Source organism: Periplaneta americana, chromosome 8 (genome assembly GCF_040183065.1).
Source record: "Periplaneta americana isolate PAMFEO1 chromosome 8, P.americana_PAMFEO1_priV1, whole genome shotgun sequence".
Taxonomy (NCBI): Eukaryota; Metazoa; Arthropoda; class Insecta; order Blattodea; family Blattidae; genus Periplaneta; species Periplaneta americana.
The window spans coordinates 148,360,201-148,387,489 of record NC_091124.1 but is presented as its reverse complement, the minus strand read 5'-3'; the positions used below and the strand labels follow the sequence as shown (position 1 = coordinate 148,387,489).

General features: G+C 35.0%; 1 protein-coding gene across 1 annotated transcript in view; it reads left to right on the top strand.

Moving 5' to 3' along the window:
* LOC138705141 (transferrin-like) overlaps positions 1-27,289 on the top strand; it is a 70,538-nt gene that overhangs the window by 5,811 nt on the left and 37,438 nt on the right. Inside the window, exons 2-8 of the mRNA XM_069833802.1 lie at positions 7,812-7,908; positions 9,209-9,351; positions 9,851-9,981; positions 15,542-15,695; positions 21,895-22,055; positions 23,579-23,718; positions 24,352-24,518. Coding sequence (XP_069689903.1) covers positions 7,812-7,908; positions 9,209-9,351; positions 9,851-9,981; positions 15,542-15,695; positions 21,895-22,055; positions 23,579-23,718; positions 24,352-24,518 — 993 coding nt within the window. The remainder of the gene's footprint in view (positions 1-7,811; positions 7,909-9,208; positions 9,352-9,850; positions 9,982-15,541; positions 15,696-21,894; positions 22,056-23,578; positions 23,719-24,351; positions 24,519-27,289) is intronic.

Sequence of the window (27,289 nt, the reverse complement as noted above, 5' to 3'; positions counted from 1 at the left end):
CCTAATTTGATTGGAAGTATTTCAATAACTTTTTTGTAAATATTATAAATGCTTTTCTACATTTCACTACAGGGCGCCTGTTTCATAACCTTACTGCTAAATAGCACACAACTGGTTATGATTTTACTGAGTTTTCTTCACGCGTCTCGCGCTGTATATGCTGACTAGAATGAAGCCCCAAGACAATAATGATATACGAATAATGTCGTATGAATATAAAGCAACTGGATACGCCCCGTCTCTATGGAAGATATTTAAGTTTCCTGCAGGGTCTGAGGTCAATGTAAGCGATAATTTCTTGTGTGATTTCGTATGATTAGTTGAATGGTTACTATACTGCAGCGGCCGTTCATGTTTCTCTTGCAACCACTAATTCTGCCCAGAAGTACAAAGAAGATTTGCAGAAAAAATTGGAGTTATTAAAGTTCTTAAGGGGGGACATACAGGTTTGAGCACTAAAAAATTAGGGAAATTCAATAATTTTTTCTCAGCAACTAATGACTTTTCACCTTGCGATTGGCATGCTCAGTAATCACTGCTTCTGCAATTATAGGCTCTTAAGATTTACTAAAAGTTTCACCATTAGGAGTAATTGTCATACCGGTAACAAAAAAGTGGCCATTTTTGTGCATTAATGGGCCGTTTTTACGATAATGTCTACAAATATGAATATTTCTGAGCCACTCATTTTTATATTAATTATTCCTAAATGCAAATGAACAATATGAATTACAATCTTTGAAATGTCTACAATAGAAGTATTTTTTATTTCTTATGAGAAGTTAAATTTTTAATGTTTTTAGATAAAATATAAATTAAAATAAACTATAAATATTACAGTAATAATTGTAGTTCATTTTGTTCACAAGTATGAAAGACAGTTGCATGCAACATTTTACTGCGGTATCTTAAAAACTTACCGAGTTATCACATAAACGGTTTTGAAAAATAAACGTTACGGGAAATGAGCGTTAAATATGCCTTATGTTTGGAGAGCTAAATAAGTGTGCGATCGCACGTTTATGGGCATATCTACCAAAATGTTGTATAGCCTATACTTAGTTACAAATGGCTTTTAAGGAACCCGCAGGTTCATTGTCGCCCTCACATAAGCCCGCCATCGGTTCCTATCCTGTGCAAGATTAATCCAGTCTCTATCATCATATCCCACCTCCCTCAAATCCATTTTAATATTATCCTCCCATCTACGTCTCGGCCTCCCCAAAGGTCTATTTCCCTCCGGTCTCCCAACTAACACTCTATATGCATTTCTGGATTCGCCCATACTCTGCCCATCTCGAACGTCTGGATTTAATGTTCCTAATTCTGTCAGGTGAAGAATACAATGCGTGCAGATTGTATAGCCTATATCTAAAAAATTCCTTCACTGACATTGATCTTTATAAATGTCCAATCTTTATATAAAAAATAAATTTAAAAAATGACTGTTTTGACTCTCAAACCTGTATATTCCCCACTTAATTCTTAGAAAATTTGTAGATTTTGAGGAAAAAAGTATGCATAGAGCAGACATGTTTTGGTACAGGAAATCTTAAACGATATAACATTTCGAGTTGAACTTTCACATAAGCTATTTTATTTGTTACTTTTAATATGAAATAACAAAAGTGATTATGTTTATGAAGACGTTGACGACGACGACGACGACGATGAGTATCCTACAGATTATTTTGAGACAATTTTGTGAGTTACATGGCGGAAACTGGTAGGATATCTACGAAACGAAAGTGCTGCTTAGCGGTAAGGCTCTTAATCTGGCGCATAGTAATATTAATATTCTTGGAATTTCTATACTAAGATACACCATGTACAGGCTTTTAAGTTTGTTGACTTGACTCAGAATGATTCACCTGATAAGGTGAGAGACAAACTCATTTCAACAGTCTCTGACATCATACTGGGTGTGTCGACTTTGTAACTGTGTGGGTATTCGTTATGCTGAACTGGTAACTGTAAGAAATAAGCTAGTAATTCATCGAGCAAATTGGTTTTTAATTATCGGAAAATATTTTTGTTTCCTTAATCCTTTATTCAAATTTCCTGTGGTGAATCATAACTTCTACTGCTGTATGATATTCTTGGAAATCGTATTAATTTTTATAAATTTTTTAATTGAACGCTTCCTCCTTTGTTTATGTACCAGCCCATATTTTACTTCGATTTTAAATATAAATATATTTGTGATAATTAGTTTTTCTTTTAGTTTGTTTAGTAATGTACAGCGTATGACTCAAGGAGTTCATTAATTTTATTGTTTTAGGCATTACGCATAATACACCTAGGGGTAGGTAGGTTATTTTTCGTCGTTGAAATTCTCTAATTCGCTGCGCTTGTATTCTAGTTTTAATAATGATTAAAAACAGCTAAAAATAATAAATAGATATAAACGGGTTGACTGATAAATATATTGCATGGATCTCTCAAGGTAGTTAATGGCTCTCAGTTAGAGTAAAAGGTTCTATGAATATTTCGAAGCCTGTGAGGGTTCGATGCCCGTTCTTTTTCTTCATAATATTTAATGTCGAACTCCGATAGCAGGTGATTCTACAAGGTTCTAGTTAATACTATTTTAAGGGTTAGATACAGCTTACAGCAGTATAATTTTGGAAATATTCAACATTTTTATCCTCCATTACTGTATCTTGTGAAATAATGAAAATTAGTATGTGTTAAACACTGTCTTTCTGCTACATGAAAAAAAATATGTTTACGATTTAAAAAAAAAACTATTTACATTTTTTTTTTTCAAAATATAGTTCACTGTGCAGTGATGAAGCGTTTCTCTATAACTCAAAAACTATCCAACATTCTGTGATGAAATGTTTTGTGTGTATTTATGCATGTCATATCTACAATATGATGCAAGATCACTTCTCTATCTTTCATAGATTGTCTAATACAAATAAATTCATTTAAAAAATGGTCAAATATCAGTATTTTCTCCTAACACAAAAATAAAAAAATATAATTTATTAAGGAATGTAGTTGAAAGAGCATTTGTAAACATGAGTTTCAGCAACAAAATAAAGAGAGAGAACATGAAAAAGTTAAATAGTTTATGAGTTATGAGGGAAACGCTTCATCACTGCACAGTAAACTGCCACCATTTTGAATTTTGAAAAAAAAAAATATATAAATCATTTTTTTAAATCGTAAAACTATATTTTTCATATAGCAGAAGGACAGTGTTTTACACATACCAATTTTCAATATTGTACAAGATACAATAATGGAGGGAAAAAATGTTGAAAATTTCTAAAAATTTTATTGTTGTAAGCTGTACCTAACCCCTTAAAACGGAAATAAGTAATCGACGAAACATCTTATGAACCACAATGTTCCACAGCAGTAGCTATAAAAGCTTGAAACCTGCCTTCGGTAATCATTCACGGTTCGAATCTCTGATACTCGTGACAGCAAAAGTGAGTGATAGCGACAGAAAAATTGAATATAAGATATCCCAGCAGCAGTATTAGTCGACATGCAGGTTTTAATTGATTTCGTATGTCGTAGATCATTTGGTATGTCAAAGTCTGAATTCAACGTTTTTTCATGGTCTATCCTGGTTGTGACGTTCTCACGGTAATGTCGCTAGAAGTGATAGACTCAGTATCTTTAAATAAATGATGTTAAAAGTCTACGCTGTCTGTTCTTTACAGGTACCTTCTTAGTATGTTCGTTCTTTATTCCGAATGAAACAAAACAAATTAATTTGAGGGATTGGAGATAACTTAGAAATACCGGTAATATAAGAAGAGCAATGACTCGATAAACACTATCCAATTAAAAACGCAACTACTGTATAAGGAACATTGGAAAGCAGAAGAAAATTAATAATTAACATAAATTGGCCGCACATGTTTAACATAAAATTGTCACACGAAAAATAAAATTCGTAAAATTTACATGAAGATGTCAGTGGACGTTAGGCCTATACACACCCCTGATTCCATCTGCGAAACCATTACATACCTACCACATGTCTGGACTGATATTTGGGCTGCATAAACAAAAATGAGCTGTTTAAATCAGACATTTTTTACAGTAATTTTACATACGTTTCGCATTTTGCATTTAAGGTATACTGAACGTGATTGGAAATTGAACAATATAAACGCGCAGATTTGTACGACATGACTGCTACAATTTTATTCCCAGCTAATGCTCTGATTTTCAATTTTAGAACACGGTGCACACTAAATCATAATTTCTAGTTTAATATTATTAGCAGCAGAAGTAGACAAACAGGTTAGAAGAGCATAACATTCTATCTCAATAAAGACAAATCTTTAAAATTGAAGACATCTCCCTTTACCAGCTTATTTACCGATATAAAACCGTAGTTAGACCATGTCATAATATACCATTTTAAAATAATACTAACCTTCTCATTTATTATAAAGATGGATGGGTTCCTATTAGTGTCTTGCAATGTTCGAACATGAGAGAGGCAACCAAGGCATTAAAAACTTCGTATTATGTAATATGAAAAATTAATCGCAAGATTTGTGCTAAAATTCTCACGCGATTAATACATAAGTGGAGGACAGCGAATATTTTTTATAAGAAGTTGGAATAAACACGACAGGCCTCCTCTTGCAGAGCGAACATCGGTGAATATCGAACTTCCCCATACTCGACGAACTTGAACCGAATATAGCGCCCTTAATGCACGACGCTAATTCCTATAACTGTGAGAATTAATTCTGTATATACAAAGACATTTAAGCAGAGGAAAATATTTATATCCAAATTTCCTTAAAATCCATAATTATTTTTCTATGGTAATTGCTTGTTTACTTAATTAAAGTTCCTTTTGTATGTATGCATTTATTTTCAGTGCAAGTGGGCAAACACCCGGTGGCAGTGATAACTTAATTACACACAATAATTACCATACAAAATAATTGCAAAATACACAATAATTACAATTAATAATAATAGTTAAAATAACCTAATTAATAAGTAAACCCAATTTTCCATTACAACCTGTAAAAAAAAAACACTCACACAATACACAACATAAGTTAAGGAATAATGCAAATAAAATTAAAATTAACTCATTTTCTAAAACAATGCTCGGACACGTCAAATTTAATATTTTGAAAGGAAATTTTTACAAAGAGGAAATAAAATTTTCAGCCATTATTGTACAGTGTGTGTCATCATCGACAACATATTACATATTTTATAAATGGCAACATATTATTTTCTCATTTTCTTCTGAAAGATTGGTACCTTATTTAGTTATTTATTTAGTTTCATCTGTTTCATACAAAACGTTTGGTTTCTATGGGAACAGTTTCATTGTTGGCTTGTTTAACGTGTTTTCTCCACAATTTACACAACTACTGCAACAAATGAAATTCTAATTATTTAATAAGGTGTTCAAAATGTTCCCCAGTTACAATCTGGCAGTGGCTAAGCCGAAGAGTGAATTCTTGTTGAACATTTTCAATCACTGCTGGTGCTATATCTCTGCATTCTTTCCTAATCCTTATTTTTAACTCTTCCATATTAGCAAGCCTCGTGATAAAGACTCTATATTTAAAAAATCCCCATAAAAAGTCAAGTGGAGAGAGATCTGGTGATCTCGCAGGCCACTCTATAAATCCTCTTCTTCCGATCCATTTATTTGGAAAAACATCTTACAGATATTCTTGAACATGAACAGCATGATGAGGGGCAGCGTCATCTTTTTAATACGATATTGAATCATTAGAGGCATCTGTATCTTCATGATTTCGATACGAGACAGCAAGGGATGATATTAGAACTTCACGCAAGAATGCCAAATAGCGGTCACCTTTAAGTGTCACGTCAAAGAAATAAGGATCTAAAATTCTTGTTCCCACAATTTCTACCCACACATTTACTTTTTGAGGATGTTGTGTGTGCGTTTCTACCATCTAGTGTGGATTCTTGGTTGACCAACACCGGCAATTTTGTCTGTTTACTTCTCCGTTGAGTTAGAATGAAGCTTCATCAAAATATAACACATCTGATACAAAATCCGGATTTCTCTGATCGCAGAGATCAGTCATTGTCTCACAGAACTGTAACCTTCTATCAAAGTCATCTTCCATCAACTCCTGCATTGGATGAACTTTATAAAGGTGATATTTATGTCGATGCAATATTCTCCAGGCAGTTGCTTTCGAAATATCAAATGTAGTTTCTAATTCTTTGAGAGAAGCATGTGGTTTCTCTTGAATTGAAAGTAAAACATCAAGTTGCACATCATCGTCTGTAGACGGTCTTCCGGGTCTTTTTACATCCCTGACATGTCTGTGTACATTTAATTTTTTTTTTCTATTTTACACACAGTTGCTTGTGAAATATATTGCCGATCTGGACGAGTTTCATAAAAAATTATGCATACCTCTTATTGTGTATGTCTTCTGTCATCATCATCATCATCATCACCACATCATCACCATCACCATCATCATTTCAATCCTTTCAGATTCTGTTAAAAACATTTTATTTTAGACTGATGTCACAAATGAAAGTTTTCTTCACTCAAAATACGTTGAACAAGCCAACAATGAAACTGTTCCCATAGAAACCAAACGTTTTGTATGAAACAAATGAAACTAAATAAATAACTAAATAAGATATCAATCTTTCAGAAAAAAAATTAAAAAATAATATGTTGCCATTCAAAAATGTTGTCGATGATGTCACATCCTGTACAATAATGGCTGAAAATTTTGTTTCTTTTTTTGTAATATTTTCCTTTCAAAATATTAAATTTGACATGTCCGAGCATAAAAAAGAGTTAAATTTAGTTTTATTTGCATTATTCCTTACTTGTGAAAAACCCTGTGTGTGTGTATGTATAGAGTCCCTAAATAAATTACACATTGGTACTAATACTCTATCACTACTTTCACTTCACTCTCATCTCACTCATTGCACTGACACTATGACACATTTCACTGACACTATAAATTATCAGTGATGAAATTATTCATTGCCATTGTAAGCCATAACTTCACTGACTCATCACGCTTCACCGACACAACACTTCAAATAAAACAAACACACTCTTGTTGTTTCGTAGAATCATATACTTATAAACTATAGGCCTATTAACTTAAATTGCTAATCTAAGACTCTCTTACAAGCTATTTAAAACTAATTTACAAATTCAAACTAAAGAAATAACTCGTCAGGCTAAGTAAATACATGTCATCTTAAGTAATGTAACGTATCTTTTGTAACGTTTACACCTTATGCACAATTTTTTTAAAGTTATTTTTTCATTTTCCTTAAGGAAGGACAAAGACCGCAGCACGTAGGTCGTTCCAATCATTTATAGTTCGATTTAAAAATGAGAATTTACCTAGATCCGTTCTGTGTTTTCTACAATTTATTTTAAAACAATGATCGTTCTTACCATAGTACCACAGTTTAGTATATACTGTCACGAAGCTTGAGTTGTGAGGGTACTAGGAAGAAAAGACTGTGCCGGTACTATTACGCATTATGTGTTATGAAGCGATAGTAGCGATCCATGGATGCATATTTACTACGTATTCGTGACTGTATATACTAGGCTGTGATAGTAGGCTGGCTTCTCTAACCGAGCCTTTATGTCTATCCATGTTTTTTTTTTCTATGTGCTCTATACAGTGATGTTATTCTAATTTTCTACGTCTGTTTTTCAAAGTTTCCCGGTTACAACTTTTAACACATTTTAAACAATGGTTTCTAGACGCTGGAGACAAGTTCGAGACTAAACAGGTCCCGAAACTAAAGTGATGAATAATTATCTTCTATTTCAGACAGAATATGCGTTACTGAAAGACAGGCCACATCCGATGACTGCAATATTTTAAAACAATTTAAAAGCAAATTTGCCTGTGTGAGAGTTATTGACAAGTAAGTATACAAATTTATTTGAAAACAGAGATGGATGAGAAAATTTATTTTGTGAATTAATGTAACTTAATGATAATCAAAGTAGAGAGCGTCCGCCACGAAACAGGTTTCACTCAGATAAATGTCGTCGGCCTCTTTCTTTTATAGATAGAATGCGACTACCGAGAAAATAGTGTGTACTTTTCCCATGAAAAGTTTAATGTTACGTAATATGAACAAATAACACAGGCTGAAGGAACGTCAAGGTTGGGGCATTAGTACAAAGCTGATTTCCATTCAGTGCATTTGAAGTTAGTTCCTGACAATACACTTATTATAATTGCGAATCTTCATTTATATATGTATTATTACGAATATATCTTACAAGAAATGTCGTTCTATACTTCTACAGAAATATGTTAGTGTTCAACAACCATTTAAGTCGACAATCCGGAATTTAGCGAAAAAAAAATGAGAGAAACCGATTCATTTTAAAACAAAAATAGATGGATGCATAAGTCGCGTCCTAACTGAAGAAAAGTCTATGACATAAGCTATAAGCTCAGAACAGCTAAATCGTTAAAGACGTTACCTCAACAGAGAGGTGTATCCAAGACATCAGCTTGGAAAGAAACGAAACTGTTAAAACGAAAGCCTTTTAAGACAGAAATTGAATGAAACTGACCGTGTGCCTAGTGTTCAATTCTATTGATAGAGACGAAATTCAGCGTGTATACAGAAATCTTTTCAAAAGATATCGTCGCTGCGCTTCCAAATCCTCTATGTGTTTTTAAAAAGATTTTGTATAAGAAAGGAAAAAAAATTCTACTTTTAATTCCCTTAATATTCAAAGCTACTTTCCACATATTTTCACAATTCATGATGTAATGATTGAAAATATACCGAAAGTAGCTTTGAAAATCAAGGTACTTAGGAGTGACAATGCTTTTTTGTTTCTCCTGCAAAATCTTATTTGAAACACATAGTGGATTTTGGAGGAGCAGCAACAATATGAAACGTGCATTAGAGAGGATGGCCAACAGTTCCAACATTTATTATAATAAGATAAGCAAATAAATTACATCTGGGTAGCGCACTGAATCATCTCTAAGCGGGCTATTACTTGCCCGTATTACTTTTAGAAAAGCGCCGTACTAATCGAAACCTGTTTTCTGGTGTACGCCTGCTGAAACAATATGAATATTTTCTACGCAGACGGTTATAGCATTAAGAATATTTCAGTAGGCCTATAAGAAATAATTGATATGACCACTACCACCACTACATACATATTGATAGTTTCAAATGATTTAAATTTCAGTACTGATTGTGCCCTTAAGCTGGAAAGCGGCGAAGCTGATTTTGGAATATTCACAGCTGAAGAAGCCATTTTGACAACAAAATTTGACAGACAGCAACAACGGACAGTAATTGGTGAAATTCGAGAGAAAGACAGGGACACTGGTAAGCAAACATTTAAATTTGTATTAGCAGCAGCAGTATAGTAGTAGATTCTCTCGCTCCGTAAGGAGCGTAGGGCATCTGTGAAACACCACGTTCTAACTCGGCTCCTTGACAACATTTTAACCTCATTCCATGTTTTGCCGCATGTTTTTGTCTCTTCTATGATTGTCCTTTTCCAAGTGTATGTTTAGGTCTTCCTACTTTCCGTTCGCCTTGTGGACGCCAGTCCAGTGCTTGCTGCAGTCTCTCGATAGCTTCACCTTCTTTCCTCAGAGAATGTCCTATCAACCTCCACTTTCTCATTTTAATTTGTTTCTCAACTTCCCACAATGCAAAGTTACTTGCTACTTCAGAGCCATCTTATACCAATTATTCTTCTCATGTAGCGATTTATGAATGTCTATAATCTATTAAATTTGTATTATACCCCTACTATTTCGTAACACATATTTTGGACAGTAATCTAATTGAAGATTTTTTTATTTTCCGTTTCTTTTAGAACAATTTCAATTTGAGACCGTTGCAATAGTAAAAGACGGCTTCACTGGACCTCTCAGTGCAGTCCAAGGAAAAAACTTTTGTCATCCAGGCTTTAGAAATTCACAGATATGGACTGACAGAGTGTTGAAGGTAAATATATAATATTTTACTTCTTAGATCATGAAGTAAAAGGAAAATCTTCCTCTTTATTAAGCTTTCTGCTATACACGGTTTAGGCTGTTAATATTAACAATTACGGAGTCTTTTATATGTAAACAAAGTTAGGCTTTTACGAGTAGATCCAGTTACCTACAGTTGGCCATTATAACTGGTTGTCTCACAAGGGAACCGTCCTAGATCATGGTGCTTGATTTTAATGACAATGCATATTTAAGCTGATTTTCATTCATTAAGAAACATGGTGGTAGTCGTTCGTTTCGCTTTTTCCTCGCTTATGAAATATATCGATTTTAAAATCATTGCTACTTATACCGCTTCTTGTGCGCACTCGGATTTTCGTAGTTCCGCGACGTCGTATTAAAGCCCTCGTATTAATGTTCTAGTCATTTTTTTCTCTTAACCCACATCACTACAGTAGTAGTGCAATCTATTGTCACTCATTCGTACTGTACATCGTCCAATCCGTAGGTATGCAGCTGGACTGTACAGTATATATGATTTCAAGAACCGAAAGAGGAATTTGAACCTAAAATAAAACAATGTGTAAGCAAATATAAGCCATTTAATGTCGTGGTTGATGCATGTAGTTTCGGTAAACTAACAAAAAAAAAAAACACACTTCAGAAGATGGTTAAGAGATGTACTGTATTTCTCCCGGATGTTAAGAAAGACACACTACTACTTCTGGATTCCTGGAGTGGTCAGATAGGTGACACTATATTTACTGATAAAGAGGTAAACAGTACTTTACATGGTAAGACAAAACAAAAATTATCCCTCAAAACCTATAAGATTTGTGCAACCCTTGGATGTATGTTTTTAAGGCAATATAAAATTGTAATTCGAAGGCTAGAAGAGTACTTCAAATATACACGGCGTGACAGAGGTGTGAATATGTGACAGAGAAACATGTGGGAAAGTTTGATAAAGTTCTTGCAACAATGTCGCATGTTGGAAACAGTATGTATGTGTGTGTATGTGTGTCTGTATGTTATAGAAGAGAGTGAAAAACCAACCTATATAAAATGTTTGTACTGTTCAATAGCTCTTTGTTTCGACCATTTCATTTCGAATCCAGACTATCACATTTAAGGTGAGTCACAAAGTTACCTAATACATATTTTAAATTCAAATTGAATTTGTATTTCAGCAAGAGTTCTGTATTAATGTGAGTTAACATAGAAAGAAAATAGCGTTAACGCGAGAGCTGTGATATGGTTTCGCGTAACTACGAGGATCCGAGTGCGCGCAAGTGGTATAAGTAGCATCGATTTTCAAGTGAATATAATTTGTAAACAAGGAAAAAGAGCAACGAACGACTATCACCAAGTTTCTTAAAGAACGAAAATTAGCTTAAATGTGCATTTTCATTAAATTCAAGCACCGTGACCTGGGATGGTTCCCTTATCAGTGGGCAACGCGTGGGAATTCTCGGTCCCGGTTGGTTCCTAATGTGTGAAGGTCAAACTACGTCACACACGTGCAGCACGTTTTGAGTATGTTCGAATCATTTAACCGTTATAACAAGGCGTATGTATATTTGCAGTGCAGTATTTCTTTAAAAAGTGTTTAATATGCTTGAGTTTCGGGTTTCTTTAGAACATCGTATCTTGGTAAGATTCTTATACAGGGACATCATTTTATTTTTACTTAATTTTTATTGTACCTGAGTTTTTGAATGTACTGGGAGTGATCCCACCCCCTCTACTAGTAAACTTCCAACCGTTCACCACACAGAATCAAGGCCGCATATAGCAAACCGCACTGAGTTAGTATAGTACGTTCCAGAATTATGTTCGCGTTTTCCAGTGACGAAAGAGCTTTCAATATTGAATCATATTTTCGCACAGGTACTGTCCGTTTGCCTACGTCGCATCCCGATTTCCCCCACCTGCTTCTGTACGCCCCTCTGTAAAAGCTGGGCTGTCTTAGCTCTTTTCTGAAAACATTAATTTCTGTTAGGAATTGGACGTTTACATAATATTATACAACTGTTTTAAATAACTTAAATAAAAGGGCCTCGTTAAGTAATTAACTTTCACGTGATTTCCTCCATTTCTACGATCCTGCGGCATAACCACTTGGACGGACAGTAGATAGCGTGTCTGAGTAATTTTATCTGTGCGAGTCGGGCAGAAGTGAAGATTGAATTTACAGTACGTAAGGTACTCTTTTATAGAGTAGGTACAGAATTATTTCAACATGAGTTACTAGTACGAAGGACGAAACTGGCAATTGGAATTAGATTCAATAGTGTATAGTGCGATAATATGCACAAAAGAACTGAAGCGTGTATCGAAATGAACGGCCACCATTTTCAAATATGTATTTAAATATCCATATTATGATTATTTTTCAATTCAACTTCATTCTCTAAATTGTACGCTAATGTGCTGTAGACAGTATAATATACACTGCATAATGAATACGTTCGCATGGATAACTCAGTTCGTGAATAAAAACACTTATTGTTAATACAGTACTGCATTTTGATTAAACAAAAACCTAATGAAAATTATCAGACTCAAAATCGCGATATTTCCTAGTTTACATAAATAGATGAACTACTTTTCTTCCCTCCTATACCTAGTAAAGTGATTTCTTTGTGTTTTACGCCAGTATCATCGAACTACAGTCGTGGAAGGGGCTAGCGAACGGTGTTTCCGGTTCTCTAAAGGTATAGCCAGGCTAATATTAAAAATGTTAGTAAACATAAAATGATGACCCTGTATAACGAAGTCCAATCGTCAAGTTCGAAGACTACTTGCTCAAAGATATTCTGGTGTGAAGCTCCAGCTCGTGAAGCAATATGTAAATTTCGGGAGATTGTGCATATTAGTCTACTGATAAGAAGGGTGGAAAGGAAAATGGAGTTTTGATGGAAGAAACGTTGGACGACATTCGCTACCGCTTAAATAATTCTCCTAAAAATTTATTAAGGAGCTCGTTCAACAAAGAGGAATTTTCTTTCTTCTGTGCATACAGCTAAAAAGTCGTTGAAAATCAAACCATAAAAAATTGGTTTGTGTCATGAACTGTAACCGGATGACTCTAGAAAAAGGTGTACATTTTGTGAATGGGTTGTTTCTTTTTAATTGGTTATTTTACGACGCTTTATCAACTGGTATGTTTATCTAGCGTCTGAGTGAGATGAAGGTGATAATGCCAGTGAAATGAGTGCGGGGTCCAAGAGCCGAAAGTTACCCAGAATTTACTCGTAATTGATTGAGGGAAAACCTCGGAAGAAACCTCTATCAGGTAACTTGTCCCAACCAGGACTTGAACCCGGGCCCGCTCGTTTCACGGTCAGGAATGCTAACCGTTACTCCATAGAGTTGGACGAATGGGTTTTACATAACGTGCATGGTAGAGAAATATTTTCATATATTAATTTTGTTTTCCGATGAAGCTTGATTTCATCATCTCAAGTGCTATGTGAATTCACAAAATTACATCTGAAAAAAAAAAAAAAGACTTTTTCACAAAGTCCCACTACTTGGCGGGAAAGTTTGTGTACGATGTGCCATTACCGGGAAAAGAACTGCGCCGATAGGTACAGTATGCGAATCTGAGTTGACACTCATTTTTTCAAGAGTTGACCAAGATAGAATGAAATTACGCATTCTTCCAACAGAATTCCGCCACCGCTCACACGGCGAACGCTTCCCTACAAGAAATGAATCATATGTTCCAGGACTGAGCCATCTCTTCGATCCACCGACCTCATTTCCCTGTGATTTCTATCTTTGAAGTTATTGCAAGAAAAAGCGTAAGGACAAAACCACGCACCTCCCGCGTCTGTGGCTACAGTGCAAGCGCACTGGCCTTCCTCCCAGGCGGCCAGGGCTCGATCCCCGGTCAGGTCTGGGTTAAATTTGTGGTGGGAAAAAACAAACGTTTCAGAGAGATTTTCTCGGAGTACTCCAGTTTCCCTCTTTCATTCCACCTACACACTCCTCTTCCCTCTCATTTCATCCATCATCTGTAATAGTAAAAATAGGTCGGGAGTAGTATAGGTTTTCGATGCTGATATAGGTTCTTAGGGCTTGGGTCTCTGGGTTCCGGGTTGAGGCTCGTCAGTAGATGATAGTATCTTACCTGCAGGGCCCAGGAAGTATGGCATTCCTGTCAGCGTCGGATTCACTAATGCTACCCGAACCATCCATCGGAACTTAGACAATCATCGCATTTAGGGTGTACAATAAGCCTATACGGCCTAAATGTAAGGATCCATCTCGGATCCAGCATTCGTGAAAGAAAGAAAGAAAGAAAGAAAGAAAAAAGAAAAAGAAGGAAAGAAAGGAAGAAAGAAAGAAAGAGAGAAAGAAAGAGAAAAAGGGAGAGAGAGAGAGAAAGAAAGAAAAAACAAAGAGAGAAAGAAAGAAAAAACAAAGAAAGAAAGAAAGAAAGAAAAAACAAAGAGAGAAAGAAAGAAAAAAAGAAAGAAAGAGAGAGAGAAAGAAAAAAGAACGAAAGAGAGAAAGAAAGAAAGGAAAAAGGAAAGAAAGATAAAAGAAAGAAAGAGAGAAAGAAAGAAAGAAAGAAAGAAAGAAAAAGGGACTAAAAGAGAAAGAAATCAATCAAATAAACAGTCAATCAGTCAACCCAGATACCTTAAAAGGTCTCAAGCATAACATCAGTGAGGAGATTACCTCTATTTCTCAATGGAAATTTGAGCAAGTGATAGAGAACATTTCAAGGCGATGTCAAAAATATAATTAAGACAATGTTATCTTAAGTTTTTAACATAAAAATGCTATGTTTTTCAATGTTTAAAATTTTTATATATTTTAATCAATGTACTGTCTGCAAATCAAGCTTTCAGATATAGCTCCCTGTAAAGTTAATTTGAATAATTTCGAAGAAAAAATTGTTCCGGGGCCGGGTATCGAACACTGGACCTGAAAGCTTAATTTGAATAATACACTCCACTGTTCGTTAACAGAAAACCACAATTTAAGACATACAGAGTTAGTGTGCACTCTATGTTGTTTGCTTGACGGTTGTCAGCCCACTTTGAGGTCTGTGGACACAGAGGGAAAAATTGGATCAGTGTCTGGTAGAGTTCCCGGGTAGCTCAGTTGGTAGAGCGTTGGTACGTTTAACTAAAGGTCCCAGGTTCAATACCCGGCCCCGGAACAATTTTTCCTTCGAAATTATTCAATGTAATGTCTGTTATGTTAATTAAAAACAATATATCTATTCAGTCTTGTGAAAAATAAAGCTTAAGTTTTATAATATTTCATAACAACTGCAAGATTAGTATTAATTATTAATTTCATATCATGGTTATTTATTATTGCAGTAACTGAATTTGTCTATTTCAGAGTTTAATCTACGTAAACAATCTGTATCAAATAAAACGGAAAATACTGTATAATATTTGACTCAGATAAAGAGTTTAATACATCATATTTGAGATATTAGGTTTATGTTTCAACTTATTTTCAGAAAATTTTAACTAGTAAATTTACTGTATTTTAGAAGTATTTCTCAATTTTACTTCTTACTTGTATTTTTTCATCAACAGCACTTCGAGAGGGTGATTCTGAATAGAACTGTCGTTTGTGACAAGTCTTTGAGGACGTCTATCGAAGATGAACTATCAGCACTATCGTCATTCTTCACGAAGTCTTGTCGTCCAGGGCCGTGGGTGTCAAATGAATATATAGACAAGAAACTTAGTAAGTTTATCAGTTGAATTCTATTGTAATTTGCAGAAATTGTAACCTGTTTAATTATCCGCAACTATTCTTCATTCAGTCAAGAAATAATTACATTAATTTCGACTTCCTGTCTACTGACACTGGCAAAAGAAATTGACTGTTGAACTGTGATTTCGAAGAGTTTGATATAAATAGGTCTTCCATTAAAATTACTTTTTAGACAATGAAATATACAAGTTTATAAGTTCGCCTTCATGTTGCCTTTCATTCCCAACTTTTATTTTCAATTGTAACATACTCTTTACAACCAAAGAAGTGACTTTAATTTCAATTAGTTAAGTTATACCTAAAATAGGCCTACGTCTGTAGTAGGTATACAGAGTAAATCGTAAGTGATATAATTAAGGAAGCTATTCTTCGAGATATTTCACACAAAGACGTTTAATACAATTTTTTTTATCGTTTTTGCTTCCCTTTTGAGAAAAATTGTTTTATATTAAACATTTCATAACGTGTTTTGGGAAAGCCACTGATTTATTTGCCGACATACTCAGTCAGTTTAAGAGAGTAGTGTAATACGATAATAAATTATTGAAAGAATTTCAGTTTTGCCCCTTAAATGTGCAGAAATTAAATCTGAATAAAAGTAACATTTTAAAATTGCTTTGCCGATGGAAAAGTTACATTTGTTTGGATCAAATTTCTGCACATTTAAAGGACAAAACTAAAATTCTTTCAATCATATATTATCATACATAATACACTGCTCTCTTAAATTGACTGAGCATATTGGAAATTAAGGACGCTATTCATAGACATTTCGCTAGCCCCGCTACAAGCGTGCTAAACTAGCCCCGACTTTGCCAGAGGAGAGACGAATTATTCATATCGCTAACATTGGTTTATGAATACGAAAAACGTTAGTTTCGTTGATCATCCACAGGAAGCCCGCGCTAAAAATGTCTATGAATACGGCCCCTAAATCAACGGCTTTCCCAGAAACACGCTATAAAATGTTTCATATAAAACAAATTTTTTCTCGAAAAGAAAGCAAAACGAGCAAAACTGTATTAAACGTTTTTGTTTTAAATATCTCAAAGAATAACCCCCTGAAATTAATGACATTACTTACGGCTCACTCTGTATAGGCCCTATGATAAAGTATTTGCTAAACAACTGCCACGTGCCTTCATTGTTGTAATTAAAGTGTTTACAATTATTATTTCCAAACCATTGATCCTATCTCAAATCTGAGATCATATTTAGAAAGCTTAAATAAAATCAATCTGCGCAGATTTTATAAGCCTAATTAAACAATATGTCTGATCCATCTTTAATATTATAGGAGCTATGAGCTTTTAACGGGACTTTGACATAGAAAAGGACGATAGGGTACACTGAAAAGGACTATAGGGTACTTTGAAATGAATAGAAAACCTATATTACGTTTTGTGTTTAAATGCACGGTTAATTATAATATTAAGTAGTTCGGCAACATCGCTGTTAATACACTTTTCTCGTGATATAGATGTAAGAGGTCAATGAACTCTGTGTTTCGCTAGATGAGCTGTTCTCTGGTGCTGTATGGCAACCAATTCGCACCATGGAGGGGCTTGAATTTAGAGGTTGTTAAAATTAAATTTATACGAAAACCGTCCACACTATTGAAATGAGCTAGAGGGATAAATTATTCCTGATTAATTTTATTAGTTTTCCAATCTACATGGACAGAAATCACGATCCTACTAGCAATAGTTACCGAATAAGAGGTTGTTAAACATTTGGGGGAAAAAATGAAAAAAAAAACTTATTAACTTTTCACCAATATGACATTATAGGTTTTTGTTACATGCAACATAAGCTATTCGCCTTGAAAATCTGTAAGGCTATTTAACTTCCACTCTGCATATTTCCTGTACTAAGTAATAAACAATGGTAATAATGTTTTGTTAAAATAATATAGGCTAAATGCAAATAAACATACAGCGCATACATTTTATCTTTCCACACTAGCGGTAGTAGAGTGAAAGCGGCAGTGCACAACGCAGCTGCCCACAAGCGGGCCCCCCGAGCGCTCGGTTATGACTCTAGAACACTCGAGATAAACCGTAAAAAGGGTAGTTTTTAACAATTTGAAATTGTGAAATTGCTAAAAGAAACTTTTTCACAATGGAAAAAGTAAAACTGAAATAAAATTTTGCAATACATCTGCCAGTAACAATCAATGATATTATTTGGATTTGAATGAAAATTGGAAATGCTTAATTCTAAAATAATATGTCTCTATTAAATTTGAATTTTCAGAATTTGGATGGATAGTATGAATTTAATGTACACTTTGACATATGTTAATTTGCCTATAAAGAAAATTAAACCGATATTCCATACAAATGTAATACCGGTAATCAATCATGAAATGATTATGGTGATGGGTTATGACCAGTGCTTTTCTTCTAGAGAAAAAGGTGGTGGAACTCTGTATGTCATTACAGCAGGCAGGGAGATGATTACTGTCCAGTGCAAGAGAACTTTATTGTTTTTAATCTTATTTTCGTCCAACTTTAAGACTTTCTACACCTATGTGGAGTTCAAAGAAAAATGATATTGAAAACATAATAATTATTAACACATTCTCAGCTCCATGATGAAAAATACAAGAAAAATGTGCTGGAATGGTGCGTTTTGCCAGAAAAAAAAGCACTGGTTATGACCATGGTAAAGATTTAACGAAGATGATAATGATTACATTAGTAATTGTGATTGTGATAAGAAAATCATTACAAAGACTATGTTGAAAGTGTTACTCATTTACTGCTATGTAGGCGTTGTAGAGTCTAAGCATATTTTGATTCACACGTTGCAGCTCTACTTAAAAAATGTTGGCTATTTCTTCTTGTTGTTGATAATAATTATTTTGTTAACATTATATGCTGATGTAAGGCTGATCCCCGCTCGTGGTGCTAACTTCATGAGAGACTTTGGTGAGGGAGGATTTTTTTAATCGAGCAACGTTATCATCGAACTTTTCCTCTTAAAACACGACATCTTCGTCTTCTTTTCTTGTTCAATAATAATAATAATAATAATAATAATAATAATAATAATAATAATAATAATGTTTATTACCAGCAAAATACAATGGAACTGTAAATAACTCTCCTGAAAGAGAGTGTTCTCGTACACAGGGGAGGATTCGGTATAGGCTATAATAAATTACAGTAAAATAACTAATACTGATCCCGTAGTTTTGAATTTATTCACCTTTGTGTGAACTGCAGTCCTTTCCGGTGGATCAATCCAAGGAAACCGTTCTTGAAATTATCAACGATACTGAGCACATGATTTTTTTTTTAAGTTACGGAAAATGAGGCATCAGTTTCCAAATGATCCTGTCCACAAAAAATTATATTTTCGGCTTTTGACAGCACTATATTACTATCATTCTCTTTTTACATAATACGACTATGTTTAGTTTACGGTTCCAAAAATTCTTATAAAGTATACGAAAATAACATTTGAAATCTGGGATGTACGGGCTTACAGTTCCAACGTGGCCCTTGTCGGCATTTATGAAAACAATATGGTAGAGCATTGTTTTCAGAAAATTACAGAACCAAATGGTATCTTGTCCTACTGCCATTAGTGTACCTTAATAGTCACCGATTTCCAAAATGACCCTTGTCCTTACTGAGTATGTTCAGAGAAACAGTAGGTACAAATACTTTATTTATGAATTTCTTGCCCTTAGCGGGTTTTATTTTATTTTGCAGGTTGGTAAACCTTCATCAGTAACCAATAATAAAAAATAACGTTATTTAACGATCAGTGTCTGTAGTTTGTAGTGTAATGTTTGTACTAAGTTAACCTCTGCACTCAACACGATTGTTTGGAAAAAAAAGTTTATTTGTTTTTATAGACTGATTATTATTACTTAATACAGATCCAAGTCCACATCTGTGGAGTAACGGTCAGCGCGTCTGGCCGCGAAACCAGGTGGCCCGGGTTCGAATCCCGGTCGGGGCAAGTTACCTGGTTGAGGTTTTTTCCGGGGTTTTCTCTCAACCCAATACGAGCAAATGCTGGGTAACTTCCGGTGCTGGACCACGGACTTATTTCACCGGCATTATCACCTTCATTTCATTCAGACGCTAAATAACCTAGATGTTGTTATAGCGTCGTAAAATAACCCAATAAAATAAATAAATGCAGCTCCAAACAGCATCTTGTCCATGGCAAGATAGCTGCCTATAGGCCCAAAACGCATCTTGTCCACATCACAGTTCCAAAACGACTCTTGTCTGCAAATTCAGTAGTTAAAAGCTACTACGGTTCTCATGCTCAAATTCTCACACAATAATTCGAGTGATATAATAAATAATACTGTCAAAAATCATACATCTGCAAAGAAAGTTTAACATGCCAGTATTTTTTTTTAATGTCTTACATTTTGTGTGACCTGGACAAGGAGTTGTTTGAAAATGGATGTCTCGAACGAAAATTCTTTGCTCTATATTAAATCTCTGAACCAAGACTCAAGCAACAGACACAAACAGAAAAATGAAACTCAACACTGCACAGATGTACTGCTCTGAAACTCAACTCAATACTGCACACAATAAATAACAAGCAGCGACTGCGCGAGAGTGGAAAGATAAAATATACAGCATGCACTGTACTATAACCATCTTAAAGGTCTTTATTTTCTGATCTTTTACATATAGGCCTATGGTTCCATATAATAAGCCTTGAAGTTTGTGTTATCATAAGTGTAAGTAATCTTACACTTTTCGTTCCCTGATCCTGTTACCCGGTTGTAACCCGTATTTCTCTAGTGATTCTTCGATAAAGACGTATTTACGTCAAAATATACAGGGACATCATTTTATTTTTACTAACATTTTTAATATTAACCTGGCTATATCTTTGGATTAATGGCTGAGAACCGGAAATACTGTTTGCTACCCCCTTCTACGACTGGAGTTCAATGATACTGGCGTAAAATACAAAAAAATCACTTTACTAGGTATAGGAGGTAAGAAAAGTAGTTCATCTATTTACGTAAGCTAGGAAATATTGCAATTTTGAGTTTGATCATTTTCATTAGGTTTTCGTTTAATCAAAATACAGTACAGTATTAACAATAAGTGTTTTTACTCACGAACTGAGTTATCCATGTGAACGTATTCACTATGCAGTGTATATTATACTGTCTACAATCTATAGCACATTAGCGTACAATATAGAGAATGAAGTTAAATTGAAAAATAATCATAATATGGATACCGGTATTTAAACAAATTTTTGAAAATTGTGACTGTTCATTTCGATATAGGCTTCAGTTCTTTTGTGCATATTATCGCACTATAGACTATTGCATCCAATTCCAATTACCATTTTCGTCCTTCGTACTAGCAACTCATGTTGAAATAATTCTGTATCTACTCTATAAAAGAGTACCTTACGTACTGTAAATTCAATCTTCACTTCTACCCGATCCGCACAGATCAAATTACTCAAACATGCTATCTACTGTACTGTCCGTCGCAGGATCGTAGAAAGGGAGGAAATCACGTGACAGTTAATTACTTAACGAGGCCCTTTTATTTAAGTTATTTTAAACAGTTGTATAATATTACGTAGACGTCCAATTCCTAACAGTTCAGAAAAAAGCTACAACAGCCCAGCCACTAGTCTTCATAGAGGGGCGAGCAGAAGCAGGTGGGGGAAATCAGGATGCGACGTAAGCAAACGGACGACAATACCTGTGCGAAAATATGATTAAATATTGAAAGTTCTTTCGTCACTGGAAAACGCGAACATTTTTCTGGAACGTACTATATTCACTAACTCAGTACTGCGGTCTTGGTTCTGTGAGGAGGACAGTTGGAACTTCATTAGTAGAAGGGGTGGGAGTGAAGTACATTAAAAAACTCAGGTACAATAAAAATTGAAGTAAAAATAAAATGATGTCCCTGTAGAATGATTATGAGCAATGTGCCTAAAATAATTTGATATGGCTTCGGTCGACTTTATAAAAGTTTTCAATCAGTGTAGTAAACATATAGAATAAATGCGCAACTTTATTCACAATTCGTATGTACTAAGAACCAACATAAATACTAACTTACAAAGAATGTGCACAAAGAATACTCCGAAGGCTTCATTCAATTAAAGCATGAATCTGAAGCTTCTAATGTATTTTTTTTTTTTTTTACAGAAAGTCAATATCCAAGTTTATGTCAACTATGCGACTCACCAGTTGGATGTTCTCAGAATCCACAAACAGATGGAAACCAGTTCTCCACACTTGACTGTCTAACAAAAAAGGGCGGAGACGTAGCTTATGTTGCATACTATTACGCACAGCTGTACTTCGGCGTAAGTACTGAAACACAACTCTTAGTTCCAGTGTGAAATTTAGTCATGGAATAATTCAGTTATCATTAATGAAACTAGCGGCGTGGTAGAGGGCTGGCCCCGCATTCGAGAGGTCCGGGGTTCGATCCCAGGGGCCGGCAATCCTAACTGAGGTTTTTCATGGTTTCCTCAGTTATTTCCAGGCAAATGCCGGGATTGTACCTCTTGAAAGTCCGGCCATGGACGGCGATCCTTCCCTTAATCCTTTCATATGTGTGAGTGAATGATGTGTAATGTCTTCAATGTTTGTGTTGTATCGGAGGTGGCCCTGGCATTGAGCTGATCCCTCATCCGGGGAGGCCCTCCATGTCTTTGTACGGTCAAAAAAGTATGTATGGGATCCATAGATTAATTCCTCTCCCGACAGGTCGCGGCCCTGTAAGGCCCGGGTGGCGTGGGTCGTGTAAAAGCACCTAGAAGGGAGAGGTTAAACTGAGAGAAAGAAGAAGAAGAATATTAATGAAAGCGTTGAATTTTAGAATGACAAATCGTGCATAATGAGGAAATTGGTGTATCTATTTTAATTAAAAAGCATCTTAAATTACTTCCAAAGAGAGGACGGTAACTCTGAGCCTTCTTCCTCTAAATCAGTCACTGGTTTCATTACACTGCAATACCAAGTTGAATAAATCTCTTACAAAACAGAACTTCCATTTTAACGTCTTTTTAGGTAATAAAATAGGCTATCAAATCAGTATGTATTCAATTTCATATGAGAATAATGGAATTCTTTCAAGTAAAAAATTAATTCTACTGTTATTTTTGTTATCTTGATCATTATCACAACTATAATAATTAGCGCTACTGTCAGTTTAAGTGGCAACAACCACTAACTCTTTCACCACTGTCTACAAGCGCTGCTAGAACTACCACTGCTACAACTGTCAATGCTACAACCACAACTATAATTACCACCATTACTACCACCATAATCATTTCTACAGTCACTACTATCACTACCAATACCACCATCAAAATCGCTATGACCGTCACTACTAACCACCATGATAATCATTGTCACCACTGCTACCAAAGCTTTAAAGTTTTAAACCAAACTATATAGTAAATATTAATTTTGCTCTACGCGTACATTGGAGTTTAATAATTTAACACTCTCTTCTGTTAACAACAACGACGGCGACATATATAATGATGACGACGACTCATGCTAGACCAGGAAAGGGGAACAGCCTTTCTCAGAGAGCTTATCTTCTCCCGCTACACTTACAATTAGTGTTGTGCGTAGGTACTCATATGCTGACTGCTCTGTTTATAATACGAGTTTCCCGTCCCTATGCTAGACTTATTAAAGAAAAGACGTATTTTATGTGCCACCTTATTTCTGAAACTTTAAAAAAACGTTGTTGATATAAATACAACTCAATGAATCAGATTTTAATTGAAACAACTGGAAATACTGTAACTATCCATACGGCTTGGGAAAAATATTATTTCGTATTTAAAGCTTTGTTTTATTGTTCCAGCTTGTAGCAACAGCTTCACGACGAGTAGACCCAGCACCGTACAGATATCTATGCCCAAATGGGACTATTCAAAATATTGCCTCAAATCCGAATCCCTGTAAATGGATTTCACAACCATGGCCTTCCATAATCGCGAAGGAGTGAGTAGCTTTCACCATTATTGTTATATAATTCTCTTATTCTATTTAAGAAAGTCTGAGGTTGTAATAACGGTTTCGGGTTAAAAATTTCACTTCAAGACGTCCAGAAAAAAAAAAAAAAACAACTAGTGACTACTTAAGCTAGATTTTAGTCCACCGCTGTGAAGTAATGGTCAGCACGTCTGGCTATGAAACGAGCGAGTCCGGGTTCAAATCCTGGTTGGGACAAATTGCCTATTTGGGGTTTTTCCGGGGTTTTCCCTAAACCAATTGAAGCAGAATTGCTAGGTAATTTTAGGCGTTGAACCTCGGACTCATTTCACCATCATTAATTCACATATCATCATGCATACAATAGCCCGGGTTAAGTTCACGGTGCGGCGTGCTGTACTTGTACAAGAGCGCGGCCGTTCGGCTACCCAATCATTCACAAGAATAGGAGTGGTAAGTACAATAAGCCTCAGGCTACAGTGCAAGCCTTTGGGTTCCTCCTTCGTACAAAGAGAGAGAGAGAGAGAGAGAAAATAGATTTCACTGCATTGTAGCTCATAATGTACTGGCATTGCTTTTAAAACCTCAAACTATGTAAAACATTTACTATGCTGTTTTCTACAAAACATGTACGTTTTCCAGCACATCAACTGCCGAAAAACTCAGGACAGAACTGCAATCTCTTCTACCCACGAATGTTGGATCCAGAAGAATAAATGAATGGATTGACACCTTGTCAAACATTATAATTGGCAGTAATAAGCTTGTCCTAATACCTACCATTCTTTTAAGACAATTCATTGAGAAAGGTAAGCTTAGTTAATCAGCTTTTGTAACTTTCGTTAATGTATGAAGTTATAGCATGTTTCTACTGTTTTAAGATGTTCAAGGCTACAGAAATCGAAAGACAAATTCGGACATGATTCTTAAAACAACTGAAGGATTTTTCACTATTATATTCAGATGAGTGTGTTCATTTGGCAGAAATGTTTGACGGTTAATTACAAATGAGGTAGGAAAATGTTTAAGCTACCGAATGTGTCATAATTGAGCCGTTCAGAGCAAAAGTGGTGTAAGTCAAAAATGGATAGTGAGGATTCAAGTAAACATTCTGTAAAATACAGCGCAAAGAAGCAATTAATATTCAATTTATTTAAACTTTAGTAGTCAGTGGAAAGCAAGAAGGACATATTAATTGCTACTTTGCGCTGTATTTTACAGAATTTTTACTTTAAATCTCATTACCCAATTTTGACTTACACCACTTTTGCTCTGAACGGCTCAATTAGAGTCCTGCGTTTGGTTACTTTGAATACAAGTTAGGTATACATCTATCATATTACCATCGCTTGGTAAGCAAGTTGCGAGTCAACAGTTCACGCTGAAATCTTATCGCACATTCCAGTACAGTGTGTTTACATCTGTTTATTCGTGTACCTGTGTGTATAAGTCGGTGAACAACAGGAACAATACTCATGTACAAAATACCACTTAGATTAATTAATAACAACAATAACAAAGTATTTATTCAAAGGCAGTTTATAGTAATAAAAGATCATTTTTTACCAAGAATAGAGAAAACTAAAAATAATTCAGGAGCCAGCACCTTTATTTTCAGAAGTCATCACATTTTGTCCATACATGCAATGAGAAAACTATTATAGCTAAGAAAAAGATACATTCATTGAAATATATTAAACAATATTAAATATCTACGCAATGCAAACACACACTCTCAGAGACGCGCAACAAATGTAACGATATTAATTTAAAAAGCACATTCGAATTTCTTCCTACAACCGCTTTTATTAACATTATATGTTAGTCGTAGTGACATAAAAGAAATCGAGGTCTTAAAAACTTTTGAACTCAACAAAAAATTCAGGCGTCACATAAAATTTGTAGTTGTAATTGCTACCTGGTGCCAGAAATCTGTATACCCCCTATTTTACAATAAGTAAAACGCATCTAGACACTTCGGATCTAATTAAAGTTTATAATTAATAAATGAAAAAATATAATTCAGAACAAACTTAAAATAAAACAAACTACGAGTGCGTGCTTTACATATTGCAATCAACGACGGTGAACATTTTTAGTGTTTCAAATAGACAATTTTTCCTTCTTTCTGATAAAATACATTTTCATCTTTGCTATTGACGTGCTTGCTACGAAATAAGACTATTGGAGCACTCATTTCCAACCGCCCAGCTTTGTTTTGTTTTCGTAAGTGCCCTGTGCAATACTGTAGGCCTGAACTAAACAGCGTCGGATACCATCGATCTAAACTCCATAATACCTACACTGTTGCGGGTTGCTTGGAGGCTTTAGGTAACCAAAAGCAGGACTCTTGTCATAATATATGAATTAAATTTTGCACATGGTTAGTTCAACATAATCTGTTGATTTTATTGATTCGCCTTACAACACAAAACCTTTAGTTGAGTTGTTGCACATTGGCACGACAATTATGTATCATAACGCCATACACTTTTTAATAGCTTTTATGTACTTATAAATAAATACAGGTCTTTTTTATTGGGTTATTTTACGACGCTGTATCAACATCTAGGTTATTTAGCGTCTGAATGATATGAAGGTGATAATGCTGGTGAAATGAGTCCGGGGTCCAGCACCGAAAGTTACCCAGCATTTGCTCGTATTGGGTTGAGGGAAAACCCCGGAAAAAACCTCAACCAGGTAATTTGCCCCGACCGAGATGCGAACCCGGGCCACCTGGTTTCGCGGCCAGACGCTAAATACAGGTCTTACCAAAAGTTTAAGTGATATTTCACTACTGTCCTTATACTTAGGTGAAACCCCCTGTTGTTTATAAAGGGACCAAATGCCTGTTAAAAGTGAAGTTTGTACTATAAACCCAATCTGTCTATTTTCCAAACTGTGGATTATATAACAATTTGTCTGTTATGAAACTTTACATATTTTGTAGAAAAAAAATAATCACTTCAGAATGGGTTGACTTAGATCTGTAAATTTTGGGATAGAGTTAGACATATCTGGAAGACTTCTTGTGCAATATTGCTTTTTGTTTTAAAAATTTGTGACAGTTCACGCAGGCATTGTGTTCCAGATTGTTTGTTTTTTTTTTCCTTTAGGAAACATTACCATTTTCTAAAATTCTTTTGAGCTTGAAATTCGCGGTAATGGACCCGGATCTGCCACTGCCATTTACATCATAACATTGCGAATGAGTAACAATGCTCAATCAGGTTATTCCCTCCACTTTTAGTAATCAGCTGTGGAGTTTGCTACAAGCATGGAAAGGTTGGATTTCTTCCTTGAAAAAAAAAAATGGAAATAGGCCGATATTCTGTTAGTGTAGACGTGAAGTCGCAGATTATTGAGATATGGAAGAATGACTGAAGATAATCTAACTCCATTCCAAAATTCATTGATCTAAGTCAACCCATTGTGGAGGAATTATTATTTTTTTGCTACAAAATATGTAATTTTTCAATAAGTTTCACAAGACAAAAAAATTATGTAATCCACAGTTTGAAAGATGGACAGATTGGATTTGCAGTAAAAACTTCACTTTTCACAGGCATTTGGTCCCTGT